The sequence below is a fragment of the Eleutherodactylus coqui genome, chromosome 10, assembly GCF_035609145.1.
Source record: "Eleutherodactylus coqui strain aEleCoq1 chromosome 10, aEleCoq1.hap1, whole genome shotgun sequence".
Lineage (NCBI taxonomy): Eukaryota > Metazoa > Chordata > Amphibia > Anura > Eleutherodactylidae > Eleutherodactylus > Eleutherodactylus coqui.
The window spans coordinates 54,514,936-54,538,292 of record NC_089846.1 but is presented as its reverse complement, the minus strand read 5'-3'; the positions used below and the strand labels follow the sequence as shown (position 1 = coordinate 54,538,292).

Sequence of the window (23,357 nt, the reverse complement as noted above, 5' to 3'; positions counted from 1 at the left end):
TCAATTTATTTCACTGACAGCACTGGAGATTGCCAAGCATCTGTGATTAGGGAATAACTTTATATTTTGTTACAACCCCCTTTAAAGGAAACTTCTCATCATGCATAAGCAACATAAACTAAGTTTATTGGTTTTTAGACTGAGAACCCCAAGGGATGTGCTTTTCCTACTTACCTGGCTCCCTGTACATACATTGGACTCTTCTGTGCAGTCAGTATATGTACACTCCCATATAGAACAGTGCATGTGTGCCTACTGTCTGCAGAGATTAGTCTGACTGCTGGCTTCCAATCTGACTACGATGGAACAGGGAGCCTGGAAAGTATCAAAAACACAATCTCAGAGTCCTCAGCCCCTGTCATATAAGCCCATAAACTATGTTTATGGTGCTTATATTTGATAACAGGTTCCCTTTTTGCATACATATACACTCCATCTAGTGGCTGACTTTGCCTGTCAGTCTTCTGTCCCTCTGCTGTTTCCATTCCTCAACTGAAAAAGTTAGGCACTGTGGGAGAAATAAGCCACATTTTACAGACTGTAAGGTGGAGAATAACAGCATCTTGCAGTGTAATATACTCTATCGCAGCATTGCTGGTAAGAACATGAACTCCTCTGCTCTTATTCACAACCACAGCTGTCACCATCTTAACAGACTCTTGTTTTCTGTGGCAGCCTATGCACTTCTTAGACAGTAACCAACAGATCGGCTGTCTACCCAGATTCACGGTGTCTTGCCTGGTGCATTTAAGTCAAAGCAGTCTCAGCTGTAATTTTTTTTACCCTTTTGTATTTGGTGGCCAAAGTACTGTTATAAATATTTCATTAGACGTGTACGTGTATTTATATCAAGTTTCACTCTTCCTATATTTCTACCTTAAACTGGCCCAAAATGATAGCATCCTGAGTATACTCACTAGCACTACTTAAGAAACTGAATAAAGATTCAGATGTTAAGTACATGGGGAGAAGAATTAATGTATGGGTTTTATGGCAAATGTGAGGCCCTGGCTCACCACTTATTTAATGTTGAAAAAGAAATGTCAGGCCTGCTGAGATGCAGGGTTCTGTCCTGGCTTACAACTTTTTTTGAAACCTATATTTTGCATGGTAAGACTAGTAGTCACTGAGTATGCCACTCAATTAAATAAAAGGGTATATCTACAATAAATGGTGGAATTTTCTGGAAAGATGTGCTGGTAATGTTCAATGATCTTGAAGACCTTAGTGTTGATTGCCGAGGACAGCTTAGTTTAAAAAGGGGGGTATGTAGTGACCCATAATGGGCACTGCAAACTGGTATACTGTGTATGAAATAGTTTTTTAATGATATTAAAGAGGTTTTGTTGTAGGTTATTTGATTTCTTCCCCTATTAAACAGGAGGGAGTTAATTTAATTAGTTCACAAATGGGTTTAGGTAATTTCCCAGGGCCCCAGACACTGGGAAATCCACTATTCTAGCCAGTCTGCTCTGTAATAGGTCAGCCTAGTTTGGCTGAGGAAGGGCTAAGCTAGAAGCTACCAGAAGCTTCTAGAAGGGGAGAGGTAATAAAAGACCCAGCCAATCTAACTTCTATCTTCTTGGAGTAGTAATTATCTGAGTGGGTATCAAAAAGCATCTCTAGAGAGTGTCCAAAAGCTGGTTAACCCAAGTCAAGCACCTCAGGACAATAAGCCAGAGAGTAACTTGCGAATACGCAGAAAATAAATTATTCACAGTGAGAGGTTACATAGTAAAGAGTCAAGAACCAATGTCCCCAGGCCCAAGTAGAAGAGAGAGAGTCTGGATACATAGCTTGGGATAGGATAACTTCCAAGGTAGGAAAAGTAATGTATGTCTATTGCATTTCTGTGTAATTGATGTGAAGCAATTTAGGCAGCGCATATTTGGGAGCTACACTAGTCCTGATGATAACAATAAAAGAGAATTGGATGTTTTTACTGTTTACCTGTCTGCTGGACTGATTCTATCTAACGAGGTACCAGCACCACAATGTACCTTTGTTCTACTACCCCCTCCAACTACCGAGACCAACATAGTAACATCATTGTCTCTCTGGCATCACAAACTTTTACCATCTTGTCATGAAATTGGAGTCGCAGCTAGATGAGAGGGAGAGCAGATTACTGTCGTGACATGACAACAAGAGGTCCAAGTAATAACTACCGCTCATATTGTTCACAATCTCAAACTGCCAGGCCCAAGCTGCTACCCAGTGCAGATGTGAAGCCACTCTAAGTTAACACATTATGTTTCAGCCATTTAAGGCTTTTCTCACCCGTACTATTAAGCACGAGAATCCTGATAGTGGAAACAAAACCATTGAAATCAATGGTTTTGTTTTGTCTCGTTGTGCAGTTGTGATAATCACAGCCGCGTAATGGGACAAAAAAAACCATGGATTTTAATTGTTTCTTTTGCACTAGCGGGGTTCTCGGGCGTTAAAACTACGCCTGAGAAAACATAGCACTTGCCATATTTTTCTCGCATATAGCACAGAGTTTGAATAGACTGAAAAAAAAACAAACTAGTGCATACACAACTACGCTCCGTAGCGGTGAGCGTAGTTGCGTATACGCCCATACATTTCACAGAGAATGTGTTGCCACTGTGCCTGTATGTGATAAAGCCACAAAAGAGTCACCCTCTCTGTGCAATGTATGGGTGTCAGTACATTGCACATGGTGAGGGGGCCATGCATAGGCCTGAAAAGTTTACATGAATCAGTGCTTAGGTCGGTAAGCAATATAGGAAGAAATGTAGTATTTATAAACACATGTATTAGAAGGCCATCTTATTCTTAAATTTAAAAAAAACGTTGTGCAGAAAATTTCTGGACTCATGCACATGGGAATCCTTCTGAATGGCCGTCCATGTAGTTACTATGGTTCTGTATTATGGACCCTTATACACCACCTTAAGATACTGTAATACAGCTTAAATAAAGTTTGTGATAAAGCCAATAGACAGCTATTAGTGATATTTTATTATATTTAGACATCTGTACAACATTGATGCATAGTATGTATGCCTGTGTAAATTAAAACTAAATTTGAGCTTAAGATATTTCTTATCTTAACCTATATACTGAGTTATTTACACGGGCACCATAGTGCATTTACTTTAATACACAATGTACAGACTTAGAAAAGTTTAAACTTGAGTGTGATATCTTTCTGCAACAAGTTATAAGCAATTTTAAAGCTATTGTTATATTAACACAATAAAAGTCATTGAAAAGCTATTGAAAGAACAAAATCCATGGTATAGAACACTTTCTTAATCTGTTAAAAGTCAAGTTAAACTTTGTTACATTTCTAATTTATTATTTAATAATTCTATTTTTTATTTAAATAAAAACTACTACTTTCAGTTAAGAGAATTGCTCGCCATTATATTACTATTATTTTTAGACTATTATATTAATATTTTATACATTTTCATTTAACGATTTTCACTTCACTTTAGTTGTCTACTAAATGTTAGTAGTTTTTTAGCATTTGATAGATTCACCACATAGCAGCTTTTGGCAAAAAAACGTTTAGCTTCCAACCTTGAGAAATTTCATTCATATGCATGGAAAAAGCAGAGATAAAAATTTAAGAACATTTTAAATGAATCAACGCGGGATGAAGGCCAACTGGTAATAACGAGGAAAATTTCCAAATCCACTCATTAAAGGTGTTAGGTCTATTTCTTCTGTGTTCACAGGTGACCGAAGGCTGAAGTTCTGCAAAATGGTGGTGAAAAACAGGAAGAGCTCCATTCTTGCAAGGCCTTCTCCAAGACAGATACGTTTTCCTAGAGGGTAAAAGAATAGGTCAGTAAAGGGCGAAGGGAAGAATCCGTAGTGGGCCTGATTTTCCCTGTGGACATGAGGCCTAACAATTAACATGATATCTGATCCTTATCTAATCCCTCCAACCCAATCTCTGAACAAGCACCTAAAACTTAATCACATTATCAATTTTTTAAACTCTCAAATAAACAACTCATGAGTCTATCTAAGGCAACAGAGCTAACCACTGAGCCACTTGTGCTGCCCTATACTTTTGATTATTGCTCAAGTGTCCAATTTTTTTTTGGTAGGACAATGTGTACTTCCTGTCATGCAGTGAATTACATTAGTTAAAGATTACAGTTCATTTTCTTGCTATCTTAAAATTACTCTATTATGAATATGTTTAATTAGGGCTGGGTGTCCACCCCCCCCCCCCCCCCCTTAAAAAAATCATCATATTAGGAGAAAGTGTGAAAAGAAGCCTTATACTTTTCTATAAATTTACTTGTGTCATTGAATAAGATTATGTTGCTATGATGAATAGGGATATTCTGTGTGCTTGCAAATATAAGATTTGTCAAAGTATAAGAAAAAAAATAATTCCTGATCTATGTCATTATTTGCATAGTTTGTATTGCCATTAATCCAGTCACTTGTATATCTAGTTATGCATACCAATTATATTTCTTCATATTTGGCAAAGAGATGCCACCTCTCTTCTTTGGAATCTGGAATTTAGCTAACTTGTTGTTTGTACTGCTCAATATGTTAGATCCAAACTCTAAAATGAATAATGTGGCATAGTAAAAAAAATGGATAGATGGGGAGAGATTATGTTTAGGCAGATTTGGTGGTCGCCTAGGGCAGAATTGAAAGGAGGCTGTTCTAGAAGACAAGGAAATAGAGGATAAATTCGGTTCAGCTTTTTCCAACTTTTACAACTTCCTAATTACTTGTTGGCCCTATCTTAGCAAGTGGTTTCTGAGGAAGATTTTACATTTTAGGTACTTTTTTCAGCTACAGGTTTTGATGTGAACTATAAAATTTCAGGTGAACTTGTTGAATGTTCTTTCTCACACTTCACTAAATCTGGATTAGATGCACTAAACTGGAATAATAGGATTTAATGTTGGATTGGATTTTGATCATAGGATTATTTTACCCAAATAAAAGCGGTCTAAATTTCTGTTCTAAAGACAGCAGACTTCAGTCTCATGATATTAAATATGTGGTTTTCAAAAGAGCAATTAAGAAATTAGAAAAGGTTCCAAAAACTTAAGTCAATATATTTCTTTAAAAGTCTGTTTTGTATGTAAGTGTATGAGTAGGTAATTTACATTAGAGCAAAATAAATGTAGCCTAAAAGCTTAACGGGGTTGTCTACTTTAGGTAATTTCTTTGTGTTAGGGGGGCCACATCCACATAATGGGATCATAGGGAATCCACTGCTGGAACTTCCAGAAATTGTCTTTCATTTGCCTGGAAACAAATGTTTAATTTCCTTGGAGCAGTGCCGCAGAGGAAATGAAGCATTACATGGTGCCAGTGGTCTATGAATGTAGTGGACAAACATGCTGGGTCCTCCAGACCAAGAGATGTACTTTGTAGCAACTCTAGTTGGAGGCTACGAAAGAGGATTTCTTCTCTATTAATTGTAAATGATCAAAAAGGATGTTTGAAATTTTTTTTATCAAACAACTCCTAAATAAGCTAGGAAATTTCAATTATTTTCCTCTTACTTTGTTGTTCATTTCAATGTTGCCTAAATCACTGTGCACATGTCTAACAAAATTAGACATAGCCACAAATGTCAAAAGCTCAAAAAATTTGTTACGCTGCCAGACTTGTTGGTGGTAGCACTCTTATTTCAAGCACTTACCTGACGAGAATGGCATGAATCCATCATTCCGACTGAACTTGCCTTTATCATCCAAAAAATGACCCGGATTGAAATGATTTGGGTATTTAAACTGTTTTGGATCTCGTAGAACAGAACTGAGCAATGGGAAGATGGTTGTGCCCTAGGAATAACAATGCAATGAGATATAAAGTGATAACTGCAAGCATTTCTTCATACCCATTTAAGATCATTAAACAGGGTTATTATCTGGCTCGGAAACCCAAACATTCCCTATTAGCTTTTTAAATACTATCACATTTATGCAGGTTTGCTGTGTTGGTTGATGCATGACTATTTATTATTAGACTTATGGTTTATATCTACCATGTGCTGCATAATTGTGGTTTTTTTTATTGTCACTTTATGTTAAGTGCTGTGCAGTGATTATGTGAAATTTATGGTCATGCTGCATATATTTCATAAGGAATTAAAAAATATTACAAAAAAAAAAATTCTGTGACTCAGTGCTTTAGTACTGATTTTTTCCTCTATTGGTTCCCCTGATGAGTCCGTGGGTAGGATGAAATGCATTTGGACCTTCTACCATTAACTGTGCATTTCTCTTTCTCTCATTATTGTCCATGTTAGTATTCCCTGCTTATATATTCTGAATAGGGCTATAACAAGGTTTTCTAGTTTTCAGGGTATCCATGAAGCTGCTCTTTTCATGGCGATTGTCCCGCATGTTACTGCATAGGATGATTTAGTTACTACCGATATTCAGAGTCAGTTTGTCCATTCCCTTTAAGCTCATGCTTAAGAGAAAGCTCCTGTTGACAGCCAGCAATATCCATGAAAAATTGTCTCTAGATATATGGATGAGTCTTTATTATCATACTTTTTATCACTTTTATCATCACAGAAGTATGTTTTGCCATAGGTTACTTTCTTATGGCTGCGTTATAGATTAACTTTCCCCATACATGTGCTATGGCGTTACACATGTGACAATTATCAATGTCCTTTCCTAATATGCTTGTTTTTGATAAATTTATTGTAAATTATTAAGCCATCATTTATTTTAGTCTTATCTTAGTAAAGGGTATAGTTTAAATTTGATCTTATTCACCTTTCCTTTGTCTAGTTTCATAAATCACCCCATATGTCTATCAAACCATCACACTTCTCAATAAAGTGGACTATACTTGTTATTTTGAGACACAACCACCAAACAACATAACATAGTAACATAGTATGTTAGACTGAATGAAGACAATGTCCATCTAGTTCAGCCTATTTCAACCCTTTCCTTGTTAGTCCAGAGGAAGGCAACCTTCCCGACTCCATAATGGCAGCCAGAGTAATGCCTGGATCAACATTTGAGATCAACAACCACACTGGTCACCTAATGTCTATATCCTGTAATATCATAGAGTTCTAGAAAGACATCTAGTCTCCTCTTAAACTCCTCTACCAATTTTGCCATCACCACGTCCTCAGGCAGAGAGTTCCACAGTCTGACTGCTCTTACAGTAAAGAACCCCCTTCTGTGTAGGTGATGAAACCTTTGTTCTTCTAGACGTAGAGGATGCCCTCTTGTTACCATCGCAGTTCTGGGTATAAACAGATCATGGGAGACATCCTTGTATTGTCCCCTAATGTTTTTATACATAGCTATTTGATCGCCGCATAACCGTCTTTTTACCAGGGTAAGTAATCCCAAGTGTTTGATTCAGTGTGTCACAAACATGTACTCAGTTGAACAACATGTGCTCATTGTCCATGAACACTGGAGAACGTGTTCCTTTAAACAATGTCAAGGGGGATTTCAGGATAAGCATGGTGAGGGTAGTATACCATCAAAATCCTGTATTCACAAATTGGTGAAACAATTTGAGACAACTGGAAAGGTCTTGACTCAACATGCAGGAGGCCAGAAGATGTCTTATCACATGTTGCAGGATGTGAAGGATCGATTACTGGCATTACCAAGAAAATCTTTAAGAAGACTTTTGCAAGAAACTGGCATTTCTTATTCCATGCCCCAGGGAGTTGCTTCCATGGATTTAGAGAAACATGTACATAATTGTTTATTGTTGACACCCTCAAAGATGCAACATACTGAGAGGTTGCTGCCATTACTGATTTCACATTAGCAGATGTCTTCCCCAATATGCAGACTCACATACAAAAGGATCTGGATGCTGGAGGGCCCATTTCCATCATATGCTCTAGGCAGATCTTGTTTTACAACATATCAGGTAAATACAAAACAATGTTCATAGTAAACCATACAAAAATTAAAGTTATTGAGGAATATTTGGGTTTCCTAGCAAGAGAATCAACCTGTGCTGTAGAGGTGTATTATAGTTGTTTCTTATCCATGTCAGCTAATTTCTACTATTGAACATAGAGGACAGCAGTTTTACCTTTGGAATAAAAAATTCTCGAAACTTCAGGTCACGGGTTACTTTGTGTGGGATTCCCATTGGTATGAGGTCAATAAATCTTTGAATTTCATGAATTACTGCATCCATGTATGGCATGTGAGATCGATCTTCTATACATGGAGCCCTGTTCCTTCCAATGACTTTATCAATCTCTTGATGGATGCGTTCTGTAGAGATGGAAAGCATTTGTTGTAGTAATATTCGGGTAACTTGGCCAATGCACCTATCAAAGTTTTCATGCCAATATTCTATACCACTGAGGAGTCAGATTAATGGAAATCAGAAAGATTTACTGCAAATGTGAAAATTGGTCCTTGTTATTGTTATTATGGTATGAGCAGGTGGGAAATTTAAAGTGTGAAGTGAGTAATTTCTCAATGTTTGGGTTGATATACTAATAATTATTTATGTAGGAAGATGGTTCCAATAGTAAAATAATTTTGAATTGTTACTTTGGGAATCTTTGAAAAATTTTGGATCTACAGTAGGCCTAATTAGAGGTCAGGACTACCTGGCAACTTTACACTTGAGTCATACTCACATTTATAACACTGTTGAGATCACCAACTGGAGTGCAAATGACACATGATTGCAACTGGGTAATTCGCTATTTTAATAAATCATGATTTTGATTTTAATCAAAATCATGAAATCTAGTTTAGCCACACCCTTTCAAGTATTTCAGGCACTCTACCAACCTTCAACATCCGGATGCTTCAGGAGAATCATTAGTCCATAACGTAGTGTTGTGCTAACAGTTTCTGTCCCAGCACCAAACAAATCGAATGTGGTGTTGACAATTCCTTCCATGTGAAACTCGGTCCCCGGTATGTTTTGTTCCTTTGGAAATAGTATTGAATGTTAATGCATAAAGTAAGGTTTTAAAGGCCACTCTGGTGATTTTTTTAAAATTCATTCATTATATAGCTATCCCCCAGTGTCTATAAGTGAGTTGGTGTTCCCTTGCTTAGCTATTTCTTGGTGTCTGAAACTCCAAGCCTCTTTCTTCAGATGGTCATGCATGCACTCTTAGTTCTGACCAGCTCAGATCTGCTTGAAGTTATATGCTCATTTTCTAGTCAATTTCTCAGTCTGTGCGATGCTGTTACACAGGACTTGGCTGCAGAGGGGCACAGCCATTTCTGTCACAGTTATTGATAATGATCACACAGCTCCTGTCACACAAGTATAATAGAGAAGATCACAGCTCATCCTCTTGATTGTATACTTATGGTCTGTAGCTTGTTTAGAAGACTATGGGCACAAATGATAATTAAATTGTCTCCCTGCAGAAATAAATGGTATAGATGTGCTGATTAGAGATGAGCGAGCACCAAAATGCTTGGATGCTCGTTACTCGAGTCGAACTTTCAGTGATACTTGAGAGTTCGTTTCGAGTAATGAACCCCATTGAAGTCAATGGGTGACTCGAGCATTTTTGTATATGACTGGTGCTCCGCTAAGGTTTTCATTTGTGAAAATTTTTGCAAATCACCAAAGTCATGTAAAAAACACAGAAATGGCAAGAGTGAGACCCCCCCCCCCCCCCCACTGTCAGGATAAAGATCGTTCTCCTCTGACACAGCTGTGGCAGAGCAGAACGATGTTAGCCCATTGAATTCAATGGAGCCGGCAATACAGCCGGCTCCATTGAAAGCAATGGGCTGCCGGCGAGCGCGGGATGAATTTTCGGGAAGGGCTTGAAAAAATATAAGCCCTTACCTGAAAAAGAAAGATTTTAGTGTAAAAGAATAAAAATGCAGGCATTCTCTTCAATGGAGCCGCTGCTGCTGCCGGCAACTCCATTGAAGACAATGGTCCGCTGGCACACCTGAATTCTTTTTCAGGGAAGGGTTTTACATATAAGCCATTCCCAGGAAATGAATTAAAAGTGATTTAAAAAACAAAAAAAAATAGATACCTCCCTTCAGCTGCCGAGGCACAGCCGCGTCTTCTGCTGTCCCCTGCACTGTGGTGCTGAACTGCTGTCATTCAGCTGAGAGCTGCGCTGAGCCAATCAGAGGCAACACTCACTCACCCATTAATGAATGGGTGTGAGTGAGATCTGCCTCTGATTGGCTCAGCGCTGAGCCAATCAGGAGCATGTCTGACTCACACCCCCTTCACACCCACTGCAGGCCGGCTGCGCTGAACCCCGTCTGCTGGGACAAGGGGAGTATATATATATTTTTTATTTTTACACATTTCTGGATGAATTGCAGGGAAGGGCTTATATATTTAAGCCCTTCCCGACAATTCGTCCTGCAATCGCCGGCAGCCCATTGCTTTCAATGGAGCCGGCTGTATTGCCGGCTCCATTGAATTCAATGGGCTAACATCGTTCTGCCGGGACAAGGTGAGTATATATTTTTTTATTTTTACACATTCCTGGATGAATTGCAGGGAAGGGCTTATATATTTAAGCCCTTCCCGACAATTCATCCCGCAATCGCCGGCAGCCCATTGCTTTCAATGGAGCCGGCTGTATTGCTGGCTCCATTGAATTCAATGGTCAGTGCTCGTTTAATCGAGACGAGTACCGCGTGGTGCTCGTCTCGAGTAACGAGCATCTCGAGCACCCTAATACTCGAACGAGCATCAAGCGCGGACGAGTATGCTCACTCATCTCTAGTGCTGATGCATCATGGGATAGATGTGAAAGTGGAATAAAAATCTTTCTGCATCAAGATGGTGGCTGATATGGTTTATATACTGTAGGGAAGTGGCTGGAATACACACAGGAGGCTTTCAGAGTGTGCTGGCAATCAAGTGAGGGGGCAGAGATGGAAAAACGTTTTTTCATCAGAGTGGCCCTTTAATATTTGGGAAAAGTAGAATAATATTCCTCTGGACCAACAAGGAAGGGATTGAAACAGGCTGAACTAGATGGACATTGTATTCATTTAACCTAACACACTATGTTACTATGTAGTATTGTGCCATACTGTTTGTTTTCCCTTGTTCAGTTGGATCTCTATTATAGATACACTTATTGAAGGATAAGCATAGCTAGGAGGAAGGGTCTGGCCTGGTAAGTGCCCAACATGATTTGTCTATAAGTGTGTATATTGCCTAAATTTCTTGGCCAAGGCACAGTGGCTTGTTGATGCCCCTTCCCCCACATCACTGATATTCAGAACTTGAGGCAGATGCCCCACCAGTACACTCCTAGCTAATTCTCTGTGTAACTTACCTGTTCCATCTTAATGAGAAAGCAGTCAATGAAATCTCTAGGATCATTGGGATCCAAAGACTCTTTATGCATTTTCACACGTTTAGTAATAAATCCCTGAATACCATCAATGGCATTAAACATTTTTTGATGAGGTCCTGGGATCTTTCCCATAACATTAGGATACACATTGTACATCTGAAATAAATTAGTGCAGCAAAGTCATAGCATGTAGACATTTAGCACCTGGCATTGAGAGATTTCTTGACAATAAACATACTTTCCTACCTGTCCCCAAACAGAGCTAAATCCTTTAAAAACTTCATTTAGAAAACTCAGAAGCTTCAGAAACTCTTTGTCCTCATACTCAAATCGATCTCCAAATACTACCGAACAGATGACATTTGAAACAGCTTTGGCAAAATAGAATGTTGGATCCAATGGCTGAGCTGTTAAGCAAGAGTAGACAACTGTATCAGGATTTGTTTTAGGATATTTAGCAGAGTATGTGTCTGATTATTGGTAGCTGCTATGAGTAACTAGTTAATTGACAGAGATACAGTCTCCAGGAAGTGAGTATGTAAGAGGGTTGGAAAATGATGTGGACTGTCAGTACTCCAATTATTCAGCACTGCATACTTGAACTGTGAATAACTGACCATACTTCCCAACATTTGAGCAATGAAAAGTGTGATAACTATAGCTATGCAGGTAGAGCACCATGACAAATTTTCAGGACAGGCCAAGCCCCCTCAGCCCCACTCTTAGCCACACTCTTTGTATCCCATGATGATGTCCTAATGTGCACTTTTTTCACTGGTTGTTGGAGGAGGTATAAATATATGTTATTTTATACTATAAATTTATGTTTTATATGCTGTAACTTTAGGGTGTTGGATGAGCATCCTGGCTAGGTCTTGGACACACATATGCAAACATTAAAATATAGACACACAGCCCCATAACGAAGGCTATTGTGAGCTTAAAGAAGAAGGCTCTAAGACTATAGAATTGGACATACTGTATTGCCCACAGGAATGGCCTTGAGATTTAGTCCATTAGTCCAAATAATAGTCCAAATCTTGTTTGCTGGTGAGCCATACCCAGAAGAAAACCTGTAAGTGGTTGTGGACCAATTCTCAGAGAGTCCTTGAATGATCTACATAAAACACGCAATAGAGACTGTGCACAAAAAAAAAAAACCAAACAGAAATTTAAACAGAGGCTTTAAAATAGGTTTGTTACTGTTATTACCAGCAGCTGCAGTGCGAGTAAAGTGCTAGGAGACTCTGCTGCTATATATGCAAACTGTGTGTGTCTCTAAAGAAGTGTAACTACTAATACTGTTGCTCTCATTGAGAGACTGTAACCACTATGCTGACTGCCTCAATGTGAGTAAAGGCCCATTTTGTTGAACCCTACCATGTCCAACTCATTGTCTGCTATACTTGGCTTCAACAGGTATCCAGGTCACACACTATAGCCTAAAATTCACATTACAAGTAGAGCTTCATTCCCCAGAAGACAGGTAATAACAGGAGAGCTGTATAATGATAATGAAACATCTCTGCTCATTCTATTCTAGTCTACACAGCAAAACTGACAAGTGAAATAAAGAAAATAGGATATATCAGATTATTTTGTCTGCTGTAGTGGTCAGCATGAAAACTGCAATATTTCAAGTTTTTTTTAATGTGGGTAGTTTCAGGTATTGTATGTCTATTATTTTTTCATGTCAATAAAATCTGCTGAGGATAGAAGCAGCCTTTGAGCATATTTTCTCTAATGACATATATTTTTATATAGTTCTCACCTTGGCTCTTTCGGAATTCTTCTATAAGAAACTGGGCCTCTTCTTGAATTCTCTGTTCAATACTTCTTTTACCCATTCCAAAGTTCCTTAATGTCATAAGAGAGAAGCGACGTAGCTGTTTCCAGCGTTCACCATTACTTCCTACCACCCCTGAAAAAATATGTAGAATGGCTAGTAAGAAAACCCTTGACAATGGCGAAAACTGTACAGAAGTGATTAATGGAAATTTTCCTTCTTAAGCATTTTGTAGCATATCCAGCTCTGGTACTACAGCCTATTTACCCCATGCCCTTATAGAGGTTGAACAAAAAGGTGGCCTTGCGACTCTCTAATAAAATTTATGGGCGTTGTGTAAACAGTTGAGCTGAGCTTGTTCAGTTTTTTCTATAATACTCGTTGACTTGCATGGAAAGAGCCCCAAACATGAGTTAATTTCTCCATTCAATCTCGGCCTGGATGTAGCATCTGCTAGCTTCCTCAGCTGGTGGAATGGGGTCTGGACGCCAACTGTTCTCTTGATAGCTGGAATTCCAAGAGGGAGGTCATCCACGTGATATTTATGGCATGGTTTTTGAAGATACTATAAATATCTAACATGAGTTTAGAAGATAGGAATGTGTTTAGTTAAGAGAAAAGATTGATCACCTCTTTTGATCTGCTAATGCATAAATCTATACACCACATTTCCACTTCACGGCCACATTTTTCAAGTACAGTAAGTATCTACACCCGTGATGGCGAACCTATGACACGCGTGTCAGCACTGACACGCGTAGCCATAGTCGCTGACACGCGGCCGCTCCCCCGTTAATGAATACCGGCAGGGGCCGCGGCTCCCCTGCCGGTATTCATTAACCAGCACTACTAACAGCGCTGATCCCTGCGCACACTGTGATGTCAGTGTGCACCAGGATCCTCCTCCCCCTGTCCCTCCAACGTCTCTTACCTGTTGGTTCCGCGGGAGCGTCCGGGGGAGAAGGCGTCCTGCAACACACTGACGTCACAGTGTGTACGGGAGATCATAGCTGCTGGAGGGTGCCGGGCACAGGAGGAGCGGAGCATCCAGAAGGTAAGTACATGGGTCGGGGGGAGTCCGCTGTGAAGGGGCAGTCACCGCTGGGGGGGGCATCTGTGTGTGGGGCATGTAATGCCTGGGGGCCGCTGTGTGGGGGGCAGGAAATGCCTGGGGGCCGCTGTGTGGGGGGCAGGAAATGCCTGGGGGCCGCTGTGTGGGAGGCAGGTAATGCCTGGGGGCCGCTGTGTGGGAGGCAGGTAATGCCTGGGGGCCGCTGTGTGGGGGGGGGCAGGTAATGCCTGGGGGCCGCTGTGTGGGGGGGCAGGTAATGCCTGGGGGCCGCTGTGTGGGGGGGCAGGTAATGCCTGGGGGCCGCTGTGGGGGGGGCAGGTAATGCCTGGGGGCCGCTGTGGGGGGGGGGCAGGAAATGCCTGGGGGCCGCTGTGGGGGGGGCAGGTAATGCCTGGGGGCCACTGTGTGGGGGGGGGGCAGGTAATGCCTGGGGGGCCGCTGTGGGGGGGCAGGTAATGCCTGGGGGCCACTGTGTGGGGGGGCAGGTAATGCCTGGGGGGCCGCTGTGTGGGGGGCAGGTAATGCCTGGGGGCCGCTGTCGCTGCTGGGGGCCACTGTTCCTCCTGGGGGCCGCTGTGGGGGCGCTGTTTCTGCTGGGGGCCGCTGTGGGGGGAGCTGTCGCTGCTGGGGGCCGCTGTGGTGGGCGCTGTCACTGCTGGGGGCTGCTGTGGGGGCGCTGTCGCTGCTGGGGCCGCTGTGGGGGCGCTGTCGCTGCTGGGGGCCGCTGTGGGGGCGCTGTCGCTGCTGGGGGCCGCTGTGGGGGGCGCTGTCGCTGCTGGGGGTCGCTGTGGGGGCGCTGTCGCTGCTGGGGGACACTGTGGGGGCGCTGTCGCTGCTGGGGGCCACTGTGGGGGCGCTGTCACTGCTGGGGGCCACTGTGGGGGCGCTGTCGCTGCTCGGGGCCGGTGTCGCTGCTGGCGGGCCGCTGTGGGGGGTGCTGTCGCTGCTGGGGGCACATCATTACTGAGATAAGTGAGGCGGAGGCTGGGAGAGGCGAGAGCCTGTGCTATGGGTTTTATGGATTTTTTTCTCAAAGTGACACACCTCCCGAGTCATGCTCAGTTTTTTGGTGAATTTTGACACACCGAGCTCAAAAGGTTGCCCATCACTGATCTACACTATCCATGACTGCAGGACTACATGATAGCGAATGCCACTGTCAATGCAGCACCAACACACAGTACCCACAGTAACTGTGCCAGGTAAAGATATTCTTTATTTCTTATGATGTGATTTGCTACTGTTTTTGGCAGAAAATCCACATTCACAGCATTTTGAATGAACACAATCTTTAGTCAATGGATGGAGTGCTGTTTATAAGTTAAAAAAAAAGAATAGATCAAGTATACATCAAAGGAGAAAAAATTGTGGTACATTCCAATTGGTATGGTGATTGTGAAGTAGTATTGTCTCTGAAACTGTATATATCCATACAGGATGTGCTGTGTGGTATTGATGGATTGATTGGCTTGTTCTCTTTTCCTGCTATTTTGAGGTGAAGGTGGCCACCTCAACTTGTTTAAGATCAACTTAATCACACCTCATGTTCCTGTATTTCTTATTAGTAAGTCACTGCAGCGTATTAAGTTAGTGTTGATGTAAGTAGAGTCCAATACTGGTACTTACCGTGCCCGCCATTACTTATCCTATCCAGAAGTGGCATATGCCCCCTGGCACCAAAGTCTTCTGCATTGTCAATGAGAGCCTCTTTTACTGCATCATAGCTGCACAGTACCACAACAGGATCTGTGCCCATATGGATAGTATATACTGGTCCATACTTTTCACCCAGCTAGTGGAGAGGCAAGCAAAACAGGTCAAGATAACTAGGTCAATGTATTCTACTATGAACTAACTGTTTAGCATATATGAGTTATACCATAGATACTATGATCATACAACTAAGATTTTTGATAGGAGGCTGCAGAAAAAATAGATATCTTCTGCTAACTTGTTTATGTCCCTCTCTTTGGATTGGCTGTGGAAAATAATAATTTCATGCTAAGTGTTAGAATTTTTAATTTGCACTGAGGGTTGGCTGCAGATGTTGGCTCTTGAGTAGAGATGAGCGAGCACCAAAATGCTCGGGTGCTCGTTACTCGGGACGAAATTATCGCGATGCTCGAGGGTTCGTTTCGAGTAACGAACCCCATTGAAGTCAATGGGCGACCCGAGCATTTTTGTATATCGCCGATGCTCGTTAAGGTTTTCATTTGTGAAAATCTGGGCAATTCAAGAAAGTGATGGGAACGACACAGCAACGGATAGGGCAGGCGAGGGGCTACATGTTGGGCTGCATCTCAAGTTCACAGGTCCCACTATTAAGCCACAATAGCGGCAAGAGTGCCCCCCCCCCTCCCAACAACTTTTACTTCTGAAAGGTCCTCATTAGCAATGCATACCTTAGCTAAGCACCAAACTACCTCCAACAAAGCACAATCACTGTGTAAGGAGAATTTATGTGTTTATCAAAGAGAAGACGATCCCAGATCTCGTGCAGAAGTCTGGACCCAGGAGAAATACAAATCACACCAGCCTGTGCGGTATCAGATGATTTCTAATTTATTCTAAGGTGTGCGAAGTTTATGTACCATAAATGACATCACAGCAAAAGTATATACCTCCAAAATTAATAAGAATACATAATAGGCTGAAACTAAAATGATTAACATAAGTTACACCTCCTAAGGTGTATCTATTACATACAATAAAACCGTTATGAGCTCAGGGAAAAGGAATGCAAAGCATATCTATAAGTCTGTCCTATTTCCTGTGGGCCTCATCTGTAAACATACATACATGGGTGGTCTGAGACTGTCTTATCTCGTCTGTCTACCTCAGAAGACATGCAAGCCTATAGAAGGGTTTCGTTTAACCCCTTCACTACTTATACTAGTATCATGCTATATATTCCTAGTCTACAATGCAATATAGAATAATTAACTGATACATTGATCTACAATTTTCTTAACACACTGCCTGCATGACACTCCGCTGCCACTTCTCCTGGGTTACATGCTTATAGCCGGTTCCACTGAAACCAATGGGCTGCCGGCGTGCGCAGGATGAATTGTCGGGAAGGGCTTAAATATAGAAGCCCTTCCCTGCAATTCAGCCAGAAATGTGTAAAAATAAAAAAAATATACCGTATATACCGGCGTATAAGGCGACGGGGCGTATAAGACGACCCCCCAACTGTCACCTTATACGCCGGGAATACAGCGGAGCAAAAAAAAAAATCATTACTCACCTCCCCCGGCGTTCTGCGGCGCTGCTGCAGGATGTCGCTCCCTCCTGGTCCCCGGCAGAGCATTGCTTTCTGGACGCGGGGCTTGAAATCCCCGCCTCCAGAAAACACATGTGCCTTCAGCCAATCACAGCCATTCAATGATGTCATTGAATGGCTGTGATTGGCTGACGGCGTGTGTTAGCTAATCACAGTAGCTTTCTGGAGGCGGGGATTTCAAGCCCTGCGTCCAGAAAGCAATGCTCTGCCAGGGACCAGGAGGGAGCGACAGCCTGCAGCAGCGCCGCAGAATGGCGGGGGAGGTGAGTAATGATTTTTTTTGACACTTTCTTTTTTTTGTATTACCAGCGTATAAGACGACCCCCGACTTCAGAGCAGATTTTTCGGGGTTCAAAAGTCGTCTTATATGCCAGTATATATGGTATATACTTACCTTGTCCCGGCAGACGGAGTTCAGCGCGGCCGGCCTACAGTGGGTGTGAAGGGGGTGTGAGTCAGACCTGCCCCCTGATTGGCTCAGCGCTGAGCCAATCAGAGGCAGGTCTGACTCTCACACCCCCTTCACACCCACTGCCGGCCGCCGCGGCTGAACTCCGTCTGCCGGGACAAGGTAAGTATATAATTTTTTTTAATTTTAACACATTTCTGGATGAATTGCAGGGAAGAGCTTATATATTTAAGCCCATACAGCTGTGGCAGAGAAGAATGATTTGTCTTCTATATATTCTCAATGGGGTCGGCGCTGCTGCCGCCGGCCCCACTGAGAGCATATAGAGAAGAGAACAGGAATCGCAGATCGCAGATAGGTGCGATCTGCGATTTCTGACTATGGCCTAAGAAGGACCGTTGGGGTTCTTGAAGCCTAAAATAACTCCTAACGCTCTCCCTATAGCAGCTCCGGCATCAGCAGCACTGTCCCTGATCTCTGTCAGAATGCATCTGTGGCGAGCCGCGGGCGTGCAGATTTTAATACTCGGGTGACACCTGATCTCGCCAGCCACTCACTGCAGGGGGGTGGTATAGGGCTTGAACGTCGCAGGGGGAAGTTGTAATGCCTACCCTGTCTTTCTATTGGCCAGAAAAGCGCGCTAACGTCTCAGAGATGAAAGTGAAAGTAACTCGAACATCGCGTGGTACTCGTCTCGAGTAACGAGCATCTCGAACACGCTAATACTCGAACGAGTATCAAGCTCGGACGAGTACGCTCGCTCATCTCTACTCTTGAGCAATAATGTCACAATGGGAACCATGTCTACTCTATTTCCTGGCATGACAGTATGTTTACATGCAGTAGATTTCCTTAGCATCCTTAAACCCAAAAAGTAGCCACCAAAATATGTAATGTTACATTACATTTCTTTAACTTTGATAATTTTAAAGAGGATCCAACAAGAAATGCAGATAAGAACTTGCATTGTAAACATTTATTATAGTGCAGTGGGTGCAGCTGCTCTTCATCAGTTTTAGTTGTATTACAGTGATGTAATGCTTGATATGGGGCATTAAATCTTATTGTGTTAATAATTCTAGGGATCTTTCTGAAATAGTCATCAAGGAACAAGGTAAATATGACTTTATAACCCGCAAAGTAGTAATCCAGCATATGTGTTTTCAACTTGTAATGAGGGTTGGCTGTAGATATGCACCCTTGAGCAACAATGCCACAGTGGGACCCTTATCTACCTTACACCTGGAATAACAAGTGTAAAGCATGTTTTCCTTTGAACCCTTAAACCCAAAATATAGCCACCAAAATGTAAAAGTAACACTACATTTCTGTTAATTTGATATTCTAATTTTAAAGATGATCAAAACAAGAAATGCGGATTAGAATTTGCATTCTAAACATTTATTCTAGTGTAGTGGGTGCGGCTACTCTTTATTAGACTAAGCTGCATTACAGTAATGTAACGCTCGATATGGTGGATTAATTTATTTAGTTGATAATTCTTAGAACCTTTTTGAAACAGACTTTATGAACATAGCAAATATTGGTTTTGTAACCATCAAGCAAGTAATCCAACATCTGCCTTTTATATTTTAATCACATTTGTTCCAGTTTGATTTATAAAAAAATTGCTATAACACCTTAAAGCGGACCTGACATCGTATCCTTACATGTTGTTTCTCACCGGCATGCTTGGCTTCTATGAGGTGGTAAGTAAATCTGGATATTGATCATATGGCTGATATATCTAGACTTTGCAAAAATATTTGACACTGTATCACACAACAGCCCTAACATAGTAACATATGGGACAGAATACAAAGAATCCTTGGTATGTATTCAAAATAAGCTAAAGTCAGTAGTTGGGTATCACAAGGATGTGTGTTAGGGTCCTTTTACATGAAACAATTTTTGTTCAGATTGTCACTGGATCGTGGGAATATGGTAATTGTTTAGTGTAAATTCATCCATTTATCGTTTGCCATTCAGCTTGTGCAGGCATACAAATGAAATGACTAGCATTTATGAATGACTGCCTGTTTACTGTGAATGAAGGCAGGCAGGCAGGTGGAAGCGATCCCCAGCCACACTGCTTCCATTCACTGAGCAGTCATTGCTCCTGTGTGAAAGAATGACTCTCGGTCGCTTAATCATCCTGTGTAAAGGAACCCTTAGGTCAAATTCTTTTTAATCTCTTTATTTATTCTTGTAGAAGGGATTTAAAATAAAGCAGAAATATGTCGGGCAGCAAATACAATTTTAGTGTGTATAACAAGAAATATTAAAACCCATGACCCCAGTGAAATATTACCCCTCATAAATTATTTCTGTAAGATTCAGTTTTGGGCTCCACATTGTAAAATTATATAGGAGAGCTGTAGCTAGTTGAAAGAGCGCAATTTGTTTATTAAGTGGAATAGAAGGTCTCTCTTATAACGAGAGGCTATAAAAATCAAGCTTCTTCATTTTGAAAAAAGAGGCCTTAAAAATTATCTTATTAATTTTCAGAGTAGGTCTTATTTTCAGGAAGATGGGGTTAATATATATATTAACCCTATCTTCCTGAAAATAAGACCTACTCTGAAAATTAGACCTAGTGCGATTTTCCAGGATTTTTGACGATAATCCCTACTCCAAAATTAAGCCCTGCTTACAGTTAATTAAAAGATCAATTTAAATAGTGTCCAGGCAGCTATACATGTTAAAAGTTAAATCTCTTTGAGCAAAAATTAATATAATGTGTGTGTGTATATGCAGGCAAGACAAAGAACTGGCACAGGATTTATTCTTTACAAAAGACCAGGGAACATTAATTATTTGTGGAGAAAAGAAAAGACAATTGAGACATCAATTTAGACTAGGCTTTTTTAAAGGTAGAGTAGCAAACTATGGAATACCTTACCCCAAATGTTATTAATGGCTGATACTATGTCAGGATTTATGATGCTTATATAAACAAATGTATTGAAATTTATAATTAATCAAGCAATTAATGGCAATTATTGAATCAAGAATGGTTAAAATTGATGGACTATTGCATCAAGACTAACTAGGCCATACATTCTCAATGTTCTTCAGTCAAGAACCCTTAACTCAAACAAATTAAAATGGTTAATCCATCAAAGCAAATTATTCCCTACCCAAAGGATAGGAGATGAGTTGCTGATCAGTGGCGGTCCAACTCTCAGGGACCTCCACCAATCCCAAGAACGGAACCTCAGTGCATCCTGAAGTTTGGACAGTTGAGGTTGCACATGCACACCACCATTTTATTAACTTCAGTAGGACGGTCAATCTATTTCTGCTTGCCCACACTTCAGGATGCGCCGAGACTCAGTTCTCAGGTTTGGTGTGGTTCCCAGCGGTCAGACCCTCAAGGGGCAACAAGCTGTCCCCTATCCTGTGCATAGCAGATAACTTGCTTTGGTGGGACAATCCATTTATGTATCAACTTGGTTATGACCATACACATTGTTACTAATTAAAATTGCAGCCTAAGGACAGTGTGAACACCCCTTACAGACAGATATGGGGTGCCTTGACTACATATACCACAGGTTGAGAACATAGGTTCTAGGCAATGTTTATCTCTTGTCTATTCGAAACCTCAAATATTTCCTGCTGCCAAAGTAAATTTTTCTTGCAGACATCTCAGGCAGTGAGTAATTAGAAACTCCTGGGCACCAAACTATGAAATGTTATTTACTCTATTAGTCTCATCATTTGGAGATAAAGACCCTGTTGTAAACACAACCTTTGCAACCTCCATAGTTACCTTTATTGTCTGTCAGATAGGAATCCCTATTTGTCATATGCAGCTTTTTATCTATATGTGGTTAATACTGTAAGTAGCCTTGCTTATCAGTAACATTATTGCATGGTATCATTCAATGTCTGCAAGAGCCCTCCATTTCCTTTTTCTTTATCATCATATAGTTTCATTCTATAGTTCTATACCTCTACAGTTTTTAACTTCTTAATTAAATATTTTAAAATATGTTTTTATACTATGCATAGTATAGAATTATAGAAACTTACTTTCTTGAGTGACTTAAACACTTCTTTTCCATTGAGTTGAAGAATATTTCCCAGGATGGGCAATGGTGTTGGTCCTGGTGGAAATTTACCTTTGCTCTTCCCTTTTCTGGCTTGTGTTATGCTTAAGAGAATGAAGACGATGCATGCTATCAATAAAAAAGTGGTTGCTCCAATGAACTCCATACTGACACCGCTCTATGGAATTAAATGTAGCACTAGGTGTATCTGCACTATTTATAGCTAGCATCTCTTAGGAGGGCTGTATTTGGCACACTTGATGCCAGGTTACTTAATAGTCACCAAGATGTTTATTTCTTTACCAGGTGAACTCATTTCTTTGTATAGGATCCAATCACACTGTTGTCATTGAGAAACAAGAAGCATAAACCTGAGTCATTGTACTGTAAGAATAAAGATTAAGAAGAACATAATTAAAGGGAATGTATCAAGCATATTTTTATACTAATTAAAACAGATAGTGACATATATTCCACTTTGTAATCTGTTTTCATTTTGTATTGTAGAATTTTTAATTATATTTTCAGTACATGACTATCTATACAGAGATATGCTTTACATCAGCTTTTAGAGATATGCTTTACAGAAGACTCATGGGCCATCCACACAATGGACATGAGCTGACCCATTCACTTTAATGGCAGAGTGTTCAAGGCATGCTCTGTAACCTGTGCAGAGGTCACTATGCAGCGAGTGGGAGGAGGTGAGCTGTGACTATCACCTATTGTCAATAGTGAACCCTGTGTTATCTATACATAGGTGTAACTTTGCATTGTAACCATCAGTCTGTGCTGATAATGAGAGGTCTGCTGAAAATGTTTCTCCATAAAAAGGAAGTAGCTTTTAGACTAGAAGCTGTTGTAGACAGGGTCTTCTCTCCCTTTGTATCAATTTGTTAGTTATTTAGTAGATAGTGCTGATCAGAGCTGTTAACTCCCTTAAATGCCTCTTTCAGTGACTTTGGCAGTGGCTTTTAAATGATGTGTGGGGTCCCAGGCGGCCCCCTGCAATGATATTGTGGGGTGCTGTTAGGTTACCCTGGCAGCCTGAGGCTTTCTGAAAGCCCCCAGGTAAGGCACTGCAGATTGTCTATCAAGCCTTTGGCATTGCCTGTCAAATTACGGTATAATGTAATACCGTGGTATTACATCATACTGATGGAGTTATCAAACCATCACAAGTTCCTGTTCCCATGGGGGGGAGAAGCTAAAAAAAAAAAAGAACTTTCATTTTATAAAATGTTTTATTAATTATTAAAAAATTTAAATTAAGAAAAGTTAAAAAACAGCTTTTGTCATATTTGTAATTAAAAAAATCTAAATCAAAAACATATTTGCTATCACTGCATTAATAAAAGTTGTATCTATCAAAGTAGTGTATTATTTACCTCAAACAGTGAACATCGTCAGAAACCCCCCCCCCCCCCCCCCACTGGAATTTTACTTTTTTGTGATCACTCCA

General features: G+C 40.9%; 1 protein-coding gene across 1 annotated transcript; it reads right to left on the bottom strand.

Moving 5' to 3' along the window:
• Nucleotides 1-3,330: 3,330 nt before the first annotated feature.
• LOC136579742 (cytochrome P450 2A13-like) lies at nucleotides 3,331-22,061 on the bottom strand. Its single transcript, XM_066579803.1, has 9 exons — nucleotides 21,879-22,061; nucleotides 15,772-15,937; nucleotides 13,059-13,208; nucleotides 11,534-11,694; nucleotides 11,267-11,443; nucleotides 8,772-8,913; nucleotides 8,053-8,240; nucleotides 5,663-5,804; nucleotides 3,331-3,803 (listed from the first exon to the last, which is right to left on the bottom strand). Exons 1-9 carry the CDS (start codon nucleotides 22,059-22,061, stop codon nucleotides 3,622-3,624), a joined length of 1,491 nt encoding a protein of 496 aa, XP_066435900.1. The 3' UTR covers nucleotides 3,331-3,621.
• Between the last annotated feature and the right edge of the window lie 1,296 nt (nucleotides 22,062-23,357).